Consider the following 21,535-nt stretch of genomic DNA (forward strand, 5'->3'; position numbering starts at 1 on the left):
CTATATCACTATGAGAACCTTCCATTTCCTCCCATCAAATCTGCCGGTCTGGTTTCATACTAGATATTTGGGCAGTCAGGGGTGCAATCCCAAACCATTTACAAAATCTAGATTATGCATCATTTGTGTCTCAGCACGAAGCCACCTCCCTGAACACTTCTGTCCCAAAGGCCACAAGGAAACACTGGGGAGACACATTTCTGTCACGTCATCTCTCACCTGGGCTCCATGGGGAAGAGGTCTAAACTCCAAACAGAGGTATTTACAGGAAAAAAAAAATCTATGAAATTATATTAGTTTTCAAATATTGGTGTTACCTTGTAGGAAATTTCAAAATTTTCACCACCCCAGATTTGAAGCCCTGGATCATAGAGACCCAGTTCAAAGAAGAAATCACGTTCAATGGCAAACAATCCACCAGCCATTGCAGGCGACCTGAAAGAGGAAGACAGTGTAACTCATTCTGCCAAAGGGATACAACAGCACTCAGAGAAAGCATTAGCTAAGAAAGCAATTCTGTTAACATACAGTAAAGATCAGGTAAATAGCAATACACTGAAAAATCATAAAGCTTTGTCATCAGCTTGCAGCAATTTTCTGAAGTGGCATCTATATAATTTTTAGTGAAGTCACAGTTTTTGTTATGTTGTGGGTTTTCTTCTATAATTAATTTATTTAATTAATGAATTTGATGATAGAAAATCTGGGCCCGAATTTTCCATTCAGCCAGTCAACATCCTTCTGTTAAAACAATAAAGAACAAGATGAGAATCAGTGTGGTGAGATGTTTCTCTCTTAAAAGTTGTTCTAGTATTTGAGATAACATGAAACTGCAAACACGTTTATGTTCTGAGGAGCTGCCACATTGAAACATATTGTCTATTAAACAAGGAACAGACTTTTTCCAGCTTTCTAATCTTCTAGCTCTTTTTAGACTATTGACATAGGAGACACTTTACATTATACTCAGTAAAATTTTAAAGAGGGCCTAGATAAAGTAGTACAAGGTTTCCATTTTGGTTTAGTATTCTTTTTTACCCTTTTTGTTTTAATGACTTTGTAAATCCCTTCCCATATGACATGATTCAATTAGCAAGTTTTAATATGTCAAAAAGATGCTGTGGATTGGATTAGAGCGTGTGCTGGTTTTGGCCAGGGTGGAGTTAATTTTCTTCCCAGTGGCTGGTATGGGGCTGTGTTTTGGATTTGTGCTGAACACAGGGCTGACAATACAGAGATGTTTCTGTTATTGCTGAGCAGGGCTAACACAGAGCCCAGGCCTTTTCTCCCTTTCATGCTGCCATGCTGGGGAGGAGACTGGGGGTGCACGGGAGGGGACATAGCCAGGACCCAAACTGACCAAAGGGATATTCCAGATCATATGGCATCATGCTCAATACATGAAAGTTTGGGGAAGAAGGGGGAATGTTTGGAATGATGGCGTTTGTCTTCCCAAGTCACCATTACATGTGATGGGGCCCTGCTCTCCTGGAGATGGCTGAACACCTGCCTGCCTGTGGGAAGCAGTGAATTCATTCCTTGTTTTGCTTTGTCTGTGTGTGTGGCTTTTGCTTTTCTGATTAAAATGTCTTTATCTCAACTCCTGAGTTTTCCAGCTTTTTACCCTTCTGATTTTCTCTCCAATCCAACTGGTGGGGGCACAAGCAAGCAGCTGCATGGTGCTTGGCTGCGGGCTGGGGTTAAAGCACGACAGAGCATTTTTGCAGAACGATTCTAACTAAAATTCTTTGGTAGCTTGCTCACACTGAAATAGAAAGATAGATACATTAAGCCATTTCCAGTGCATATAGCAAGGATTTTTCATCAAAGTATCAATAAATATACTAAAACCTTAATGGATACACTCTGGAGTCCTTACTAAGTTGACAATTTAAAAAAGAAATTGTAAGGAAAAAGTGAATTCTTTCTGACTTCAGATGATCTGCAGCACTGAAAGGAGGATCCAAGAGATAACCCTGGTGAGCCAATTAAGACACAAGTGAAATACTCCTGCATCACCACATTATTGAGATGGGTCATTTCTAGCACTATTCAGTCTATTAGATAAACATCTGTAGAACTGCTTAAGAAAAAGTAACCTGTACGGTTCAACATATATCCCTTTCTGCGTAGCAGAGGCTGGGCAACAGAAACGCAGCCACTGACTCTAAGCATAATTAATTATCAGTTTGGTTGCTGTCCAAATTAGGTGATCACATGCCAAGGTACTGCCACATGTCCCTTTCTACTTGCTGCCTACTGTATTTTCCTCCAATGCTGCTTTTTTATCCCGAGGGTTCAAAGGTTAAGAAGCCAGAAGACACAGGGGAAGCACTTCACATAGCACAGTCCTGTGGCTTTCCTGCACTTTTGGTTTTCCTCAACACCATAAAGACTTGGCAAGTGTAGAAGCCTCAGATACTGAAGTTTCAGTCTTGGCCTCCAACATGCTGCCAAGTGTGTTAAAGAACACAGTAAAACCCACATAAGCTCAGTAGTTTACTTTATAGGATACCAAGAGGTAAGCACTCTTATTGAAGGAAGGATTCAGTCCTGGGGCAATTCCCACGTTACAAAAACTTTGTCTCTGTGCTTTAAACTGTTGAAGATCTTTTTGTTTTCTTTTTAAACTAAGCAATCCTGGCTATGGTTTCAGCAAGACTTTTACTTGGTCTTACTTGCCTTGGTATTGCTGCAAGAAAATGCACACAGCCTGGACACAAACAGATGCAGGGCATGTCTCTTTTTAAAGGAAGCATTGTAACTCCGAAGGTATTATTAAAAATAAAGTAATCTTTTAAAACATTCTGAGAACATGTGTTCTGTGTTTCTGGGAAGAGTTTAAACGATTTTAAGACCTGTTTGGATGGTAAACACAGAACACTACAGCAATGTTTGAAATAGTTTATCCCCCTCTAAGTGAATATTAAAGTTCCAATGTGGACAGCCTCATCAGAAAATGCTATTCTTTAAACTGTATACATAAAGATCAAAGCTTCATAACTTGCTTGCATGTGTTGCCATTTTAGCAAAGAACAATCATGGGTGGGGATAGGGAATTACCAGCATCAGTTCTTACAATGTTTAAATCATATATACAAGCAATAGAAGACATTAGATTCTGAAGATGTGAAGATTGCTTTCAAATGTAGTAACATGATTAGTTAAGTGTGAAGGGGAAAGTAATAAAAACCAGCAGAACCACAGTCTCCCAGTCTTGAAAAGCCATCCAGAAACCCTAGTTTCTAAGCTAGGGTTTCTAGGCAGTTTTTGTTTTCTGGGAAGAAAACATACCCCACTAAAAAGCATAATGAAAAGGCAGAAACTCTGTGAAAATTATTGGAGTTTTCCCACAATAAAAGGTGCTGTTTTTATCTTTCTTCAATCTTTTTTTTTTTTGTGTATTATATTAAAATGCTTAGAAAATATCTAGCCAAGATTTTTAAACAGTATGCTTCTTTGTCAGGTGTGATCCATTGTGAAGCAAGTGGGAGAAATATGACAAAAGGGATTTTTTTGATACACATGCATAATCCTCCAGCTGTATGCATGCATCAGGCCATGACATCAGGCTACAGATTTTATGCATTACTGTCTCTTATAAATACTTACAGCATGCTCATTATTTCAAACCAAATGGTTAAACAAGCACTGTTGTTTCCAACAGTACTTTAAAAAACTACCATAGCTAATTAAAGTTTTCCCTGGCAACAAAGTTATACAATATTTTATTTTGCCAAACAGAACCCAGTCATTCTAATGTGCACCCTATTAACCATACAAGAACAGGAATGGAGAGGCAACACAAGGTAGCAAAGATATTTTGAGCAAATAGTCAGTTGTGGCAAACAGGTCGGACTAAACAAAGCAGTAGTGTAGTTAGAAACGTGAAGGTGTTCAGGCTAGAAGTACATGCAAGTTTTAGTGGATCAATATTGACTTCAGAAAAAAAAAGAAAGGGGTAAGTGATTTAGTGATTACCGATACGGTTCAGTTTTTGTCTTTCTGCTTTCCTTCTCTCTCTTGGTCAAGGGAACCCTCTTCCATAGCATACTCCAATCCCACGCTCCTCTAGCAAACCCATCTTCGTCACCACCCCCTTGTGGCACAATCTTAAAAGTGTTGCCATCTATGACATCTATAAGCGGCACAGTGCATGTGGTTCTGCGGGGCGGCGCGCGGCAGGTGCGGGTATGGGCAAGGGCCCGCGTGGCACACGTGCACCGGCCGTGGTTCATGGGGAGAGAGGGGGGGAGGGAAAAATGACAGCGTTTAGAAAATTATTCGTTAGGATTCACAGTATGTAAACAGCTCTCTTTACCGATAAGGCTCAGTTTTATGTTTTCGTTTGGACTTTTCCTTGTGGCTTAACGGAATTCGTTTCCATAGCAAACTCCAGTCCCAGGCCCCTCTGGCAAAACCATCTTCATCCCCACCTTGTTGTGGCTCAATGGAATAATCATTCCCATCTATGTAATCTATTAGAGGTACAGTACATGTAGTTCTGAAACATTTATAGAAGGGAAAGAAAGAGCAAAATACAATTTCAGAAGAGTAATCTCTCTAATCTGAAATTTACACCATTAATTAAGTTTATAGAGCAGTGTATATAAAAAGTCAGTTGTAAACATACTATTAAAAAATGAAGCCTCATTAGAAGAAAAAAGAGATGGTCTTTTCTTTACATTGCTTTAAGATGTTCTGAAAACAGAAAAATTAGGTCTGAGATGCTAATATATCAATTTGTTTATCAGTACATTTTCCTTTATGTGGACTTCTTGACATTGGTCTTCTAATAAAGCACTGCTGGAGGCAACAGAGGAGCCCTCAGAGGGCCAGGGTTCTCACAGTATTATTATTTCCTGTAATTTCTATTCGTATCAGATCTTAGCTGTCAACAAGTAAGATAAACTCTTAGCTTTTACTAGTGTTAACACAGATTTCCATTATACTGTCCTATTCAAATGCCCTGAAAACCCAACCTCTAAGGATAAACAAACATTACTAGTGCTTTCCTAGAAGCAGTCTTCAGTAGAATTCTTCCTGTTTGGTTTGCAATACACTCCTCACTGTGATCTATCATGCACAATATTCACCAAGGTAAAAACATTATCTTGCTTTTCTCTCCACATTTTTCCAATGAGTTTCCCAGTGACCCAGGCTGGGGCACTTCCACCTTTTTAAATGAAGCCTCAAGAGATAGAGAAGGTGGGGGAAGAGAAATGTTAACACTATGCTGTTCTTTGAGGCAGAAGCAGCAGCAGGCTGCACCGTGGGCACCAGGGCATGGACAGAGGCTGCCAAGCACTGTCTGCTGGCACTGTGTGCCTCAGCATCTCTGGTCCTCCTGCAGCCTTCACCTTTATGGGCAGTGCTGGAGGATGCCCCTAAAGCTCCCTGTTCTCACCAGTCTTTCTTGTGTAAAACAGTAATACATACTCAATGGGAGCACACAAGCATTTCCATCTTCTCTCTAGTATCCTGGCCCAAATAGAGAATTGATTGAGTTACAGCCTTTAAAACACACAAAACCCAATTCTTCAAGGGAATTCTGGTAGCATGGCAGGTTAACAAATAGTTTTTAGGATTAAGCAGCTATTTTATGGGATTAAAGAGTTTAAACATGCACATGGTTTCCTAAACACACATATCACTGACCCCACAAGCTAAGAGTGCCGTAGTGCACAGCAACAACAGCATTTCAACAGCTGGAAGAAATGAAACCCCCGGGGATCTCTCTCCTCTGTCACCTCTGGCAGATCCCCCCTCACAGTGCAGACACTTCCACCACAGACCCCTAGCAAGTGCCTGGGCTTGTGGCAGAGACAGGCTCAAGCCTGGCCTCGCTTTGCTACAGACAACGCTCCAAAGCACTTCAGAGGAAACAAATAAGACCATATATCAAGACCAAAGATGAGAAAGTTACAAACTCTTGAGATCACAGGGGCTTTAAACTCCCATTAAATCAAAACATTTATTGCTGCTTTTTCTCTACCAAAAGCCACAGTTTTAAAAATTGTTTTGTTCATTCATGCTCCTTATTCAGCTAGAATGGAACATTTCTATATTGGTGCCTCAGATCATTGTGAAAGATGAGTTATTTATAATCTACATTAGACAAAATATTCAGTATGCCTACTAAAATAAACTATCTGGAGATTAATTTGCCTGACTATATTCCTTCCTCATTATGTATCTTCTATGCTGGGAAATAAAATAATCATCATGCAAAAAATATTGATATAGTTTGATATAGATATAAAACATACTGACTGTAGTTTGAAAAGTGAAGATTGTTACTGTGACCTTTTCTTCCTAAAAGGCCAGACACTGGAAATAACAGGGGAACATTACCTGTCCTTAGATATAGGAGCTATAAGTGGCGCATACCAATTAATTCCCACTTCACAATGGGCATCAAGGTAAACCAAAACCTTTGAAAGAAAAAAAAAAAAGGAACTTATATTTCTGTATACAACAGCATGATTTAAATAATCTTATTTACATTGAGATACATTCATATTTTAAACAAGAAAATGAAGACTAAATTAGTAAAATTAATCTCTTCTTAAAACAGTATCAATAATTCCCACATGTCTATTGAAACCACCACAACCTTTTCCCCCAAAAAAGAAAGAGAGACAGACTTGTGTGTGAACTGGCTCCTACCTGTCCAAGTTTAGCCTTCTGGGCTCCAATGCTTCTAGCTTGGATTAAACCTTCTCTCCTCTCATTTCGAAATACCTTTACAAGACCATTCCACTGCTTAATATAGTCATCCAGCCTCTCTTGTAAGTGTGCTATCAGATAACAAAGAAAAAAAAATTCGTTGAGGTCTAATAACAAAGTGTTTTGTACTCTTAATATAACCCCAAAAATATCTACAGAAATTTACAAGAACCTTTAATTCAACCACTCACAAACATTAAAACTGAGGAGATCAAGACCACTGACCTCATGGCACAGGTTTGTGTCTGGCACATCTGAAGAAAAGGCAGCTGCAGTGGTTGGCCACACCACAGGGAGCTGGGTGTACAGCTCCCAGTCACTTCAACCTATCACATGGCTTTTAGGTTTTCATCTGTATTCCAAGCAGCCAGAGAAGTTTGTACTTCAGCACAAAGTCTTTCCTCATCAGATGATGTCAGACGTACAGCTGAAGGCACCACTTTTCAGTTAAACATTTCCCTTGACTCACTTTCTGCCTCACAAAATTTTCTGTCAGTCTATTAATAATCTGGAAACCTGAGGCAGAATCTTACCATGCTCAAATTATTGCCCTCCTTCATCTAGACCTGTTCCCTCTTGTGGAGGTCCTATGATAATCTTCTAATGAAATTAATGAGAATAATTGGAGGGCCAGCAGTGCATCATACTGAGGAGACAACAAACCTTTAGCCAAAGGGACTTCTATCAGTAAAGGGACGAGTCACCGCACAAGAATCAAGATGAGCTATGCTTAAATGGTTTCAGATTTGTATTTGCAGATTTGTATTTGTCTTTGCCAAACTTCTCTGGAAACCACATTCCTACCACACAATTTGAGAAAAGAATTCTAGTGCTGCTTAACATTTTTGCCCAGATGATTCTGTTGAGAAAACTCATGAAGGCAGAAGGGCTGGTAATCAGGCGCCTGCTGTTTGTGGCTACGCTGATTTAGCTACTGGTGTTTGTTAAAAATCTATTTTTATACTCAAAGGCTCAAAAGAATTGCCCACAGCTTCAGTTTCTCTCTGTCAGGAACCAAAATAAGCCACCTAATCTACAGCTGAGGCATCCATGCACTGGTTTGCTTTGCACCAGCTCCGAGGGGCTGATAGATGCCATGCCTGTGCTGATCTAACAGGAGGGGGGACATGTAGAGGTAGAAGCAGAAGGATGTCCCTTTCAGCAGCAACATCCCATTAGGTTACTTCAGCAGAAACGTTTTCTGCAACCTGAATGAAAATGATGAAGTCTGGAGACTTCTGCAACTTATGTTTCCATATGTTTTATATCCTTGTCAGCAGTATTAAAAAAATAGTTTGAACAAAAGCTACATGTAATTGAAAAGGAAATGGTGTTTCTTGGAAGTGAAGTTTCCAATATCGAAAATTCAGCAATTCTACCAAAGAAACAATCTTTTGAAATCACTATCTCTTGATACTCATATTATCCTTCCTCTCCACCTTTATAAAAGAAAAAGTTTTCTCAACCAAGTTTTATGCATTCTCCTTTCCCATACACATTTACAATTTCTTTTGTACATCCTTGTGCATTAGGAAAACTTCAAGGACATACAAATGTCAAACTAGAGAAAGAACAATTTTATCATATATGCTGTATAGAAGAATATGCCATGTAATAAATAGAGAATATATGATATGATAGCTGTGATATAAATTTTTATAGGATAAAATCAACAGAATTTTGAGGTCATACCGAAGTGGTACTAAGAGAATCTTTATACCACACCATTATTTATGCTGCAAATTCCAAGTATGTGTTACAGAAGGACTGTCAGGAATGTTTTAAAGATTTAAAACCTGAAGTTATTTCCAGCTCTCCTGCCTATGAGGCCAAATGTTTTAGTTATCAAATGTTCAACTATGTAAGGCTCACAGGGAGCTGTAAAAACCTGTCATATTGATTGTGTAAAGCTTTTCTACAGTACCAGTGTCAGGACTTTGCAGTCCATTATCTGAAACCATGCCAGGGTTAGCAGCAAGTGCTATTTCCCACAGGAAAGCTGAAATTTTCCTCCTTCCCATATTACAAAGCCTGCATGACAGTAGTGTACAAAATCCTGATACTTTTACAGATAAAAATACTGTTTGGCCAGCATTAAATTTTGTTCACCTAGAATGTGTATTTATGACATCTGTCAACAGCCTTACAGCAATCTGGTTTTTGTTCAGAAATGTATATTTTACCTCTCAAAATATTATAATCACAATCTGGCCTTCCCTTGTTTGAGTTCCTCTCTCAGGTCTGAGTGCATGATTAAAGCATGAATCAGTGTCTTTTAAAAACACATGGTTTCTCCCAGCGATCTTAGGCACTGCAGATTACAAGGGGGGAAGAGGAGGAAAGCAGGTTTTTTTCCCCCTTCAACTCATGGACATCAGTTTGAGGACTAGAAAAGTGGTATCAGAGGTATCTTCCTAGAGCAGCTGCCTCCTGCCTCTGAGTACCCTGTACTGTAATACTATTAAGGTGGGGCTCTCAGCTCTAACACAAGCACTGATTAACGCCTCAGTTTCCCCATGGCAAGCACCATTACACAGGTTAATAAAAATACTGCTATCTGCCTATGCTCATTACTTCCCCTTGTCTCATGGGATGCTGCATCAGTAACAGGTAACAATAAAGAACATACAAGTAAACACAAAAGGTAGACAAAGCCATTAAATGCTACCAGGAACACTGGTATTTTTACTTCACAGCCACCCTTTACAGGTGCACAGGCTACAAAAGAAGTCCCAGCTGATTTTGGCCTCTATGCTTCAGAAAACAAGCAAGCTGGTGCCCAAATACGTAACAAGTGTTGGAGACCTATACACTCAACTGTAATTGTAGGAAGCTTTAGAAAAAACAGTTTTATGAATTCTCACTGCCCTTCTAGAACAGCTGTTTTCTTCACACAGCTAGCACTCACAGAAGAATAAACTGCTTCTATTGAGAATACAGAAAAAAACAGGGGAAAAGAAACCCTGTTTTTAACAGCCTGGCCTCATTGACACTCTGGTAGAAATTGCTGCAACGTTTCTTGTACTCTAACATGAATTAATACAGAGGTCTCCATAGAAAATGGAGATAGAATCATTCAATTAGCTTGGCAATCTTCTTGTTACTGTTCCCTTTGTGCTCTGACAAAGAAAAAAACGCCAGAGTAGAATTCAGCTCATATCTCTGCACAGTTCTCCACAGTCGAACCCTGCTGTTCGCAGAAGAGATTAAGGAAAGATTGTCATCCAGCAAAAAGATGGCTCCCACCTGACTTTATGCTAAGAATTATAATAAAAAGGACATTTTCCAAGCATTGCAACTGTTCCTCCCTGTAAGACATAACATATATAAGCTTCTATGAAGCTGTAACTCCCTCCTGATGAAAGAGGATTTCTCATAAGGACAGGCAGGGCTTTTTAGGAGTCAGCCTTTAGAAGTGTTTTCAACTGCTGTGCTCCATTTTAATTTCATATCACTTGAGAGGGTGGCAGCTAAGAAATAAGGATGGTCACATTGAGCATGTGCAAACATCTACCCAGTCCAGCACATGTGTCACTCAGCACTGGGCTACAAGAGTGTAAGGTGGTCTTTGCTAGGTGGAAAGGCAGATATGACGTGTGCAGCCTGAAAGTAGGTGGGGAAGAAGAAAATCCTGTATCTGTGCTGTCAGCATGGCTCTTCTTCTTGAAAATGCAAAAAGCTACCAGCAGCTCTGCTGTGATCAAGAGTGTTTGTATTTTGCATCTCTCCTAACAACTGGAGAATTCTTCAGGCAGCTTGGCATGCTTTGCAGCCCATACTAGTTCATCCTTCTCTCTGGGGAGAAAGAAGTAGAGCAAGATCCTGCTCTCTTGGCCATTTTTCATCTAGAACATAATTTGAATTATTGAAATTAAGTTAATTATATTTACCAAGTAATAGCCTAAAGCAGTTTGAAGAATTATTATAGTGAACTAGTGCAATTGCAGCAAGGTGTTCAGAGCAATTCCAGTCCATGCTTGTCACCAGTCACTCATACCTGAGAAAACTGCACCTCGAGCTTTCTTTATTGAATTTTCTGATCTAAGAAAGTTATCTGGGAAATTAAAGTGTGAGAGATATAGAGGCAAGGGTCTGCTGGATCTTGGGTCCAGGCTAGCTGCGTCTGCTAATCATTCATTTATGAGCAGAAAGTACAAAAGTTTCGTATTTAAAAAAAAAAATCTTTAAAAATACTGCTTTTGTTTAAGAAATGTCATATATTGGAAAACTAGTACAAGTTGTTATGCCAGACAAACTCATTCCATGAACTACATATACATGGCACAGAGTGAGCTGCAAGTCATGTGAAACCCAAGTATTGAGACCTATCATTAGTAAAAAATCTGGGAAGTTTTCTAGACACAATCAGTGTCACAGTTACTTTATACAGCTAAGTCAATCCTTGAACAGCTCTGAAGGAAAGCTATGAGCCTAGCTGAAAAGCAAAAACACAGCATATGTCTGCTGACTGAATTATTAAAATTATATCCCTTAGGAGAGAAGATATTTTTGGTTTATAGCATGTGTGTATATCTAAGCCAAATTCTCAACAGCTGTTAAAGGATACAGAAGACTATAATTTAGCATTCAGTATCTTTATTAGACTAAGCCAAAACCAGTCCAGTTTATAATATAGGTAACTTTCCCTCTCCTGTTAAAACAAACTGAAAATGATATCTACCTATCTACAGGTATGATGCAAAAAATCACATACAATAACTATTTTTACAGTGACTTAAAAAAGGCAACCTCAACTATGTGATGAGTTCATTTTAAAATTTGTAGTGAATATACCCATGGAAAATAACTACCATGAGACTGGAGCTGGGTGAGGCCCAGATCACTTAATAAAAAGGAGAGTTTCAGAACAGTCATCTGTTTTCTGTGCCACTACACAACTCAGCTATTACGAAAACAAAGATGAGGGTATCCTGTGCTGTTGACCAAACTTGCCTGTGCTGAAAGCCATGATCAACATTGTCTAGAAGAGACTGTCTTCCCACACAATCAAAACGATGTTTTTATTTATCTGTCTACTCTTTTTCTCTGTCAACTTCTATTCAAGAACTATGCTGCAACAAAATCTTACAAACATGCAACTTTGATACACTATTTTGAAATTTGTGTAAAGTTTAAAATCAGTCCGATTTCCTCCGTCTCAATCAACTTATATCCCTAGGATACCACTTTCAGTTCCTCTCTGTATTCAGCCTTGTACTGCATTAACACTGACGATACCACCACGAAAGGCAAAAACCCCCAGTGTATGCTTGTAAGAATCACAAATACAAGTACATGCATCCTGCCCACAAACCAAGATCAGAATGTAAGTTTTAAAGGAAAAAGAAAATATTTGGAATTATGTTGATATGCAGGACTCAAAGAAAGGCAGAAATTAAAATGTATTTAAATTCTTAAAAGCTTCTCCCCCTTAATAAGAATCAATAAGCAGCTTAATGTGATGTTTCATTAAAAAAGGATGTTAGAAATGTAAAATATATTGAAAATTCATCAGAATAATTTGATAGTCTAGGTAGATTTTTATTGTAGTTAAAAAAAAGAGACATCTGGATTCCTATTTGCAATAAAGAAAGGAATTACTCCTAACAGGCTTAACTCAGACTCCTTTGATACTCTTCAAACTACTTGTTTTCACAAGAGCCAAGAGAGATACTAGGTATCCCAGCTTTCTTCTATATACTGCCCAAAAACTGTGGTACAGAACTGTGAAGAAGCAATCTTTTCTTCCATAGTCAACTCAAACCATGGCAGATAATAAATCAAAAGAAAACTATTTCAGGAAAACAAAAACCCTTCCTTTTCTACAAGGAATGTGTTAATATTCCAAATGTACCTTTGTTGCTAAAATCATCAATCAGAACAATTTCTGCCAAGTATTTTCTTGGTGTTCTCTTAATGACACTGTGGACTGTCCTCATGAGCGTGGACCATCCTTCATTATGGAAGACGATGACAACGCTGGAGGTGAGCAGGTTATCATCATAATGCCAGTATTTGCATCTGTAAAAAGAGTTGATTTTATTAGTTTTCACATGCTGATTTACAGAACTGCTTAACAGCATCCTTCCTTGTGCAAATGAAATCTTCCCTGACAGCTTTCCTTCAGATTTAAGAGAGACAGGATACAAAAGGTAATACAGCTTAAGTGCATCACAGATACAGATAAAAATAAAAATAAATAAAAATTAAAAAAAAAAAAAAATAGACCGTGTCAAGCACAAGTTTCAGACCTGGTCCAATTTCAGTGGGCTCCTTTCTTGAAAGATATGAAAACACATGGAGAAAAAAAAAATACAAGAAAAGAGAGAGTTAAAAAACCAAACAAAAATAGTGCAGACGACTCAGGTCTTTTTTACTGAGGGGTTAGAGATGATTTAGAAACAAGCAATATGAGTACTTCTGATACCTTCCACACTTTCCAATACCTCTTAATCACTTTTATCAACACTGGATTTAATTTGCAATTGTAATGTCCATTTCCCCGGTTGCATCCCTAAGTGAGACTGTTCACAGTCTCCCTCATTACAACCTGTCCAAGTATTTCCTTAACTTGAAGTTTCCCTACAGGATCTCTGCTCCTTTTCCAACTATAATAACACAATTCCTATCATCAAACACAGAGACATAGCACTTTTGATTTCAATGGGAAAAATCCTTCCTTTTTTCATCTTTCAGCAAATAAAGTCTCTACTAGAGAGATTCTGACTTTTCAAAGGTAGCTATCATGTATTAAGAATTTTTAGTGACAAACAAAAGCTTCTAAACTTACAGATGCACAAACTTCCATACTTATAGTTCTCTTTATACAATAAAAAGCTCAAGTGAACAGAAACATCGCTGTTTTTAAAAATAATTACCTTAATCATCAGAGATCACCAGAGTTTCCAAAACTACATTCAGTTAAATTTGGAAAGAACTCACATAACAGATCCATAGGTATTTAAAGAGTTTCTCTAGTGAAGGATACATTTCACTTATTTTCAGGGAACAGCATCAATAGGCATTTCTCACCTCACAGAAAATAAAAGACATTGGTAGAAACATACTATTAATTTTGTTCCTGTGGGAGAAGAAAATTACAGAATCAAAACAGACTATAACAAAATTTTATCTAATAAGGCATTTCTTTTCTTAGGAGTGCTGTAAGCAATGTCTAAAGCAGGACAATCTCTAAAAGTAAAATTTACTGACTAAAATCCCTCAGCTCGATAGCTTTTATGCCTGAAGTAGCTGCAGCTAATCATAGGTACCAACAAAAAAGTGCTAGACTGGCTGTTTAAAAAGTTCAGGCCACGGATGCTGGCCTTCCTTCCACAGATCCCTCTCAAAGATTCCAGCTGATTACACATTGCAGTACTTCCATTGGTAGCACAAGTGTTTAAGCTGTCAACAACTTGCCTAGCCATCTGCAGAGACAAAATGGATATCCTACCTAGGTGGGTTAAGTAGGCAGTGTAAAAGGAAGATTTAATATGTTTAATAACAGGTTTATAACAGAACAGTGTTGCTTCACACATATGTTCTCAGCGTTAATTTTGGTGATATGGTTATGTACAAATGGAGGAAAACAGGGTGTTATACTTTCAAAAAGACCAGCAGACCAGCTGAATGCCACTCAAGAGCTCTGTGTAAAAGGTAGCAGAATAGCACCTTTTGTCTCAAAGGAGAAGGCAGTAGCTGATGCAGCTTGCACTGTGCTCCTGACTTGCACCTGCAGCAGTTTAGCTAGGAAACTTTTTTGCTTATTTCCGAATAAAAAGAAAGATAGCTACAATGTTTCAGACTGCCTTCAAGGACAAAAACAAAGAAAACCTTGAAAAAGAACCCAAATCTTTTGGTTGCTTATTTCTCCCACTTCCTGCAGTATGGCTTAGTCATATTTAGGAATAAAATGGAGAAGAGCATAAGAATGAAGGACAGCAAGAAACTTTGCATAATTTAAAAAAGTTGAACCTATTACAAAAGCCTGGATTGAACAATTTTTGATCTGTATTTAATACATTTTAAAAACACAAACCCAGAGGTCTAGACAGGCTTTTTGTTACAAAGCCAACTTAAATCTCCTTAAATCAGGTGTTGCTAAATGTGCCATTTGCAAGCAGTGAAGCACTACATTTACATAAGATCATGCTTCCAGTTTTTTCCAGACACTTTATTTCACTTATTAGACAGTTCACAGACCGACTCATCAAGACTATAAATTCTGACAGACTGCAGTAACTCCCATGCACAGTCTTCTTCCTCATCTTGAACTGAGAATTAGAGGTTTGAAATATAGTAGTTGTTTTAGATACGTGCAATTAATAAACGTTTTAATCTCCCTGGCAGGTTTTTTTCAATAAATGTGAATGTTGCTCAGGTATTTGAGTGACAAAAGCCAGAAGTCTCAGCTCACATCTCCTTCACATTCATAGGGAAGGAAGCAGGGAAAGCTTTCCTCAGTGGACCATTTCCTCAGTGGAGCAGCACTGACATCCAGTGGTTGGCAAACCACATACCAAGAAATGATAAATGCATTTTCCTTATGTTTGAAGCTGAATTTTACAGCACAGGTTTCCCTGTAGATTTTAGGCACCAAAAAAGGAAAAAGTATGACTGAATTTCCAGGAACTTTCTTCATTTTTAAAAGAGAAGGTGAAGTAGATATGAATGTTTAGGCAAAAGCTGCAAGCTATTGAAAATGGGCACAAGCAGATTCAAAGTACAGAAGGGTCTGTGACAAAGAGGGTCTAGCTTCATCCCCTGGGTGCGGTCCTGCCCACATACTAGCACAGTGCCCTTTCAGGTGTAGCCTGCAGGCCAGCTGTGGCAATACTCTATGCACCAAATTAATAAAAAAATTCACTTAAAAAAGATCTTTGAATTCTTATTGATATGGCTGAGAGGATGGCACATTGCAGCAGATATGCAGGAATGACAAGGTAGTATCCTTAAGCCAGGCTTGCCTCTAGACACTTCACATCACTTTTCCTGAGCCCTGTAAAGAGTAATTGTATGGGGAAAGAGGAACAAGTGTGCACAGATCTACGAAGGGCTGGCAACATCTTCCTTGGGCAGTGCTGCAGGGAAGAGCTGCTCTGTTTGTGTCCCCTTTCCTTGGGGAACTCATGGGTAAAATAAACAACATCTTCAGATCAGCCCACGAATAAAAACTTTCCATTCCCCAATCAGCACTGGTACTACTGAGGAAAAACAGGACTGACTCATCATTGAAGCAAGATGAAACCTTTCAGAAGGCACAGTTGTGATCCAATTGAGAAACAGGGTGAGTAATGTTTTTTCTGTCTATTAGCCTGCATACTTAGGATGTGAATTAGTTCTACTCCCTCTCCACCCCTGGAGGGAACAGCACTGCTGGAGCCTGCACCATGTCAAGGTCCCCTTATCCCTGGGCACCAGCCACAGCAGAGAAGAGCACTTTTACAGGAGACCCTTTGCACAAGAAGCTGAGCATCTGGCCTGGAGTGCTCCTTGGCTTGGGGAAATTTCTGCTCTTACAGCTTTGTACTCTGTTCATTGGCTCGCTCTCAGGATGGCCTGGGGCCCCACAGTTGTGAGTGTGGGTACTTGGTCCAAGGCTGGGATGACTGTACAGACTCCCTGCTAGCTACCCCCGAAGATGCAGGTATAGACTCAAATTTCCTCAGGCTAAAAAAAAGCCAGAAGTAGAGTCTGCTTCTCCTGGAAGAGTAATTCAACCACCCACAAAAACGCAAGAGCTGAAAAAGGAGAGCACCTTGACAGCAATTTAAGGGTGAGCCCCATCAGATAGAGGGCAGTTTAAGATCTGGAGCCAACAGAAGTGTTTCTCCTGTCACGCTGAATCCCTAGCTTTCCCAGTATACCAGCACCTGAGCTCCAGAAGAAGAGGTATCATGGCTGCTTATCATGACTCTCCACCCCTGGGTCAGCTCTCTAACTTGCACCTGCACATATCAAGGACACATCAGTACCCTCTGGATTTTAAAGCACTGTACTTGTGTGCTAAGACCAAAATGTACCAGCCCAGATTCCTCCAAGAGGGCAGGCAGCTGCCATCCCATTCCTGTAACCACTCCAGCAGCCAAAGAAGCTCCTGAGAAGCTAATCAGTGTTGCAAGATAAGGGCCCTGAATCAGTACAAAGCTGAAGGTCTCAAATTAGTATTTATCCTGAAATCGTAACCGACATTAAAAAATGGAATTTCTCTTCTCCATTTATATATAACTGTTCACAACTTTAAATTGTATTTTAAATTTTATTTCACTTTTAAAGTGGTATGAGATTCATAGTTGTATTATGACCTATTATAATTGCTTTATAGTGCATGCATTTTTTTCAACTCTTTGAAAGAGTCCAGCACAAGCAAATCCCAAAAATAAGTCAGGAGATCTGTTTTCAGTTTCAGTTTCCTTTTCTAGTAAGTCCTGTTCTTGTCTTACAAGGAGATAGGCATTCAGCTGACAGCATGCTGTTTACATATTTTTAATACTGAATTCAGGGCTCCTTTTTATTTTAAATCACCAATTTATTATGACTACTGCAGTAAACTGAATCTAACCCCTAGGAAGATGGATGGGAATTTTTTTTTTTTTCACAAAACACCTTCAGCTGTTTGCTCATTTGTATGGGTGACATCACCAAGGTCATAGCTGAGACTGGCTGATGACAGAAGGATCATTGCCTAAGTCTAGAGTAGACAAAATAGACAGAAACAGATCACAGAACTGGGCATTTCTTTGTTAGGATACAACTAAGTAAATCTAATGCTAATACTGGATTTGGTACCTGTGAAGCCAGTCTTTGGTACCTATGAAGCCTTGCAGGGTACTTTTATGCACCCGCAACATCAACAGAAGATTACAGCAGTCAACTTACAAAATAGGGGTTCTGGAAGAGAAGTAAACAGACAACCCAAGAAGCACAGACTGATCAGCTGAATAAATGTTTTATTCCCTTCTGCAGACAGCATCAAAACCTCTATTACACGCTACCAAGCAGCTTAAACCTACACTGAAACAGCATTTGCTATTTTTAAAATAGCTACAAGCTTTGCCTATTTCCATTCCTGAAGTAACTCTCAAGGCTATGTGGCTACATTTTATCATTACTGCCCTTGGAAGCAAAAGCTACATCTACCATACCTCTGAAAGCATCACAATCCAAATCCAGCGCAAGGTTTGCATAGAAACCCGACCTTAGGGGTAAGAGGAGAATTAAAGCAATAACCTTCGCAATTCTTCTAATCACAAGATTCTTGCCCATACTATCACTTATCCAACACTGAAAAAATTGAAGCAATAAACACCACAGGGCAGGAAAGCTGGGGCAGCTAGGTGGCTAAAATAAATTCCCTTCCTCAGGGAAGGGGAAACTCCCATACAGCCAGATGGAGCAAAAGCCCTCTGCTTTCCTGTTTTGGTTTGAAGGGAAGAAGACCTCACAGTTCTAGAGGCCTTCTGCAGTCTGGTGACACACTGTGGGTATTGCAGGGAGGCTGTGCCTAATTTTGGATTTATCAAACTTTTACAGGCTTTACCTAATGTAATAAACAACTAGAAAGAAGCCTGAGGCAGTGAGCTCAGTCTCTCAGAAATACTGTATTTCCACCATGCCTTGCTCATCAGATGTTGAACCTTGAAGTTCCTACCCATGCTCATCTGGACTCCGTTATAACTTGTATCATGCACATTTATTTGAATGCTCTAGCAAAGCACAGTCTGGTTACACAGCAACAAGACAGAGCATAAGAAGTGCATTTCATTTTTTGGTTTCACATTCAGATTACAACTCATTTGGCAAAATGATTCCTCCTCATGCCCCAGAATTTCTATGCTGCAAGCCAGCACCTGGAGGGTTACACAAACAGCTGCAGGAAGTCGCTCACACTCTTCTCTGCCCCTTCACTGAAGTCAAGGTTTAAGACACAATTTAAATATACTCCAGGTGCTGTGCTATATATATGTTTTTGTTGAGTAAGAGGTCATGTTCAGAGCTTGGTCATCTCATTTCATGTGTGTACACAGAGAGGTAAGTAAATCCAACTACAGATAACACACCTGGTGCCTCTGTCAACCTCTTTGTACTCTTTGGGTGAATTATTTCTCCCTCAGAACTTAACATTTGAAATGCTAGCAGCCAACACTAAAGAGACAAAGGACCCATTTTCTCTGTAGTTTTCACTACTGGGACCTGAAATGTTAACAGAAAATGCTGGGTTTTGCTTTAAGGCCAATGCCTGGAATTCAAATATCTCCTGACCACATGAGATGCTCTCACAATACATGCTAATTACAATTTAAACATCATTTTTTTTCCCTCCAGGAGTCTTGCTGGCAGTAAGGCAGCTGATAATCTGCAGTGGAAAGCTAGCCCTCCTGATTTAGTGTGACCACTATAATTCACCTGATTCTCAACCCCAGCTCTCACTGAGGTGCACAAAAATTTATGTGCACACTATAGAACTAGTTTTCTTTGTTACAGAACAGTTCCAGAGTATGATGTGGCATTGGAATAAAAGATTTTCCCAAGGTACCACGTGAAATGAAACCAAGTCCCTAATGGCTCATTTCCAATGATACAGATACCAAAAGTAATTATTGAAATCCTTTTTCTTGTAACAGTATCAAATATGTAATTTGTAAAGTGCTATAATTAAGGAACTAATCACATTCCTGAAGAAAGCAGGCTCCACTCCAGAGCCTTTCTATTCAACCTTCTTAACTACAACAAGATTGACTGGACAAGTAACTACTTACTGGAAGAGAACATATTAAATTCATGTTTTTTGCCCAGATAAGACTGTCCATTTCTAATGGGGAGCCAAGACTCATCTGCCTTATTTTATACCCTGAGTAACTAGTTACAACTAAAGATTTTGGTATTTTTTTACTCCAGTCCAGCACTAACCATTTTCTATACAATTCAGTATTTTTAATAGCATTTGGACCACACAAAGGGTCCAAGCTGTCACCATCAAACTATGATAAGAAAAGCATCTTTACTAACAGCTCTGTCTTACTATCACACAGCTCTGCATGTACGCATTCTTAGTAAAGTTGGAAGTCTATTTTTTGCAAGAATTCCCTCCTCTTTTTATGCTAAAATTAATTGAAAAATAAAACCAACACCCTTTAAAACTACACGTGCAATTTTTAAAAACAAGCCAATTCTCATTCCCTTTCATTTTATAAAATGAGCTGCAAGAACAGTTGTCCAAAAATACATTTCTCTATGCACACAACACTGTACTCAAGCAAGGAAGAGTTACCTTTTCAGGTTTTTCAACAAAGGCTCATTGTCAGTTGTTCTGTTTGAAGTCAAAGGTGACCTGTGGCAACAGATCCAATTATTCAAGTACAAATTTGTACGGCCCAGGGGCTATGCCCTGTAACAGCAATAATGTCCTTATAAAGGAAAACTCAAACTGGATAATCCGCAGAAGGAAAAAACACTTAAAAATATTTATTCTGCCATGATCATACTGACAGATGTGTGTGGGTGATGCAGCTGAAATTCTGGCTCACTGTGATGAGTAGACAGCAGTTATTTATTGTCATACTGAAAAAAAAAAATCCATCAAGAGATTAATTTGTCTCATGCCATAAACATTAATGATGTTTCCTCTCCCAGTCAAACTATTCCAGATAAAATTCCTTCAACACTTGTCAAAAGAAGCTGTCAAAAAACAGCTAGCTTAAATAAAGTCACAAGACTAAAACCTTCTGGGTCAGTAAGAATAACTTGTAAGCAATTCTTCCATGGGTTGGATAACAACAGCATATCAAGCCTGAGCAAAGCATGTTGAGCTCTAATCCTTTCTTTCAGCCAACACAGTTAATTACCCTGGCATGAAATCTGATCGGCACTAAGAACATCCCTGGCTCAAGGGCTCTACAGTAGTGCAAGTTTGTTAATAGGAGAAACAGGGAGTTCCACAGTGCACCATTTAAAATATACTGTAAGAGAATGCTTCTTGACTTCAAAAGTGCAATTAGCATGGCTCAAACCCAGAAAAATACAGGAATGAAAATGGCAGGTGTGGACTGGAGCGTTCTACTGTGAAAGTGGAATTCATAAAGGAAAACCTACATTGATTCTAAGTGGTTTTGAGCTAGAAGTATAAAAAGAGGCTACTGCAACTAATGCATCATGGATATGTGTTTTTTAGAAATACAGATTCCTTGGAACATCTTGCACTGCTTTGGTCTTGTATAACCAGGTGCAGCTCCTGTGAGCCATACACCAGACTCTTCCCAGAGCTCTACATCTGTAGTCATCACTGGTTTTGTCCATCAGGCAGTTTTCTCTCCCTTTTTGACTCTTCCATGCACTATTTACATGTTTCCTTATATTTGCCATAAGAAGTTAATTGGGTTGGGTGCTACAACTTTGTCAAAAAGGGCCAAGGAATGGCGTCTTTGAGGACAACCTCCCCAAAACACAGGAGCCATCCATTCCCATATGAAGTAAGTTGAACAGGCATGGCAGAAAACCCACCTGGCTGCACCAAGAATGCCAGAAGGTAGAGGAGGGAAGGTAGAGGCATGGACTAGCTACCTAGAAGGAGTAAAGAAATATTGCCTGAGCCCACAAAGAGAGAAGTAAAGACAAAGCTTTGTGGAGTTCAAATCCGTAAGATGGAAAGGGCAACGAGAAGAGCTTGTAGGCTAAAGAAAAACTAAAGAAAACATGAATATACTGATAAAAGAAATGAAATTTAGTGTCAAAGGAGACATAAAAGACCCAGACACTCAACATCTGATTTTCTTCACTGTTTACTTGTAAGGTTTGCTGTCACACCTCC

At 39.1% G+C, this 21,535-nt stretch overlaps 1 protein-coding gene across 3 annotated transcripts in view; it reads right to left on the minus strand.

The window, feature by feature from the left end:
* Positions 1-21,535, minus strand: part of GALNT7 (polypeptide N-acetylgalactosaminyltransferase 7) — a 71,777-nt gene that overhangs the window by 12,530 nt on the left and 37,712 nt on the right. For 2 of the 3 annotated variants that reach the window (XM_048303648.1, XM_048303650.1), the window contains exons 3-7: positions 12,584-12,750; positions 6,670-6,800; positions 6,355-6,434; positions 3,982-4,164; positions 318-435 (exon numbers count right to left, since the gene is read on the minus strand). In XM_048303648.1, the coding sequence (XP_048159605.1) occupies positions 318-435; positions 3,982-4,164; positions 6,355-6,434; positions 6,670-6,800; positions 12,584-12,750 (679 nt within the window). Of the gene's footprint in view, positions 1-317; positions 436-3,981; positions 4,165-4,321; positions 4,505-6,354; positions 6,435-6,669; positions 6,801-12,583; positions 12,751-21,535 lie in introns of all 3 variants that reach the window. The other variant, XM_048303649.1, reaches the window with a different exon arrangement.

This window comes from Corvus hawaiiensis, chromosome 5 (genome assembly GCF_020740725.1).
Source record: "Corvus hawaiiensis isolate bCorHaw1 chromosome 5, bCorHaw1.pri.cur, whole genome shotgun sequence".
In the NCBI taxonomy this organism is placed as follows: Eukaryota; Metazoa; Chordata; class Aves; order Passeriformes; family Corvidae; genus Corvus; species Corvus hawaiiensis.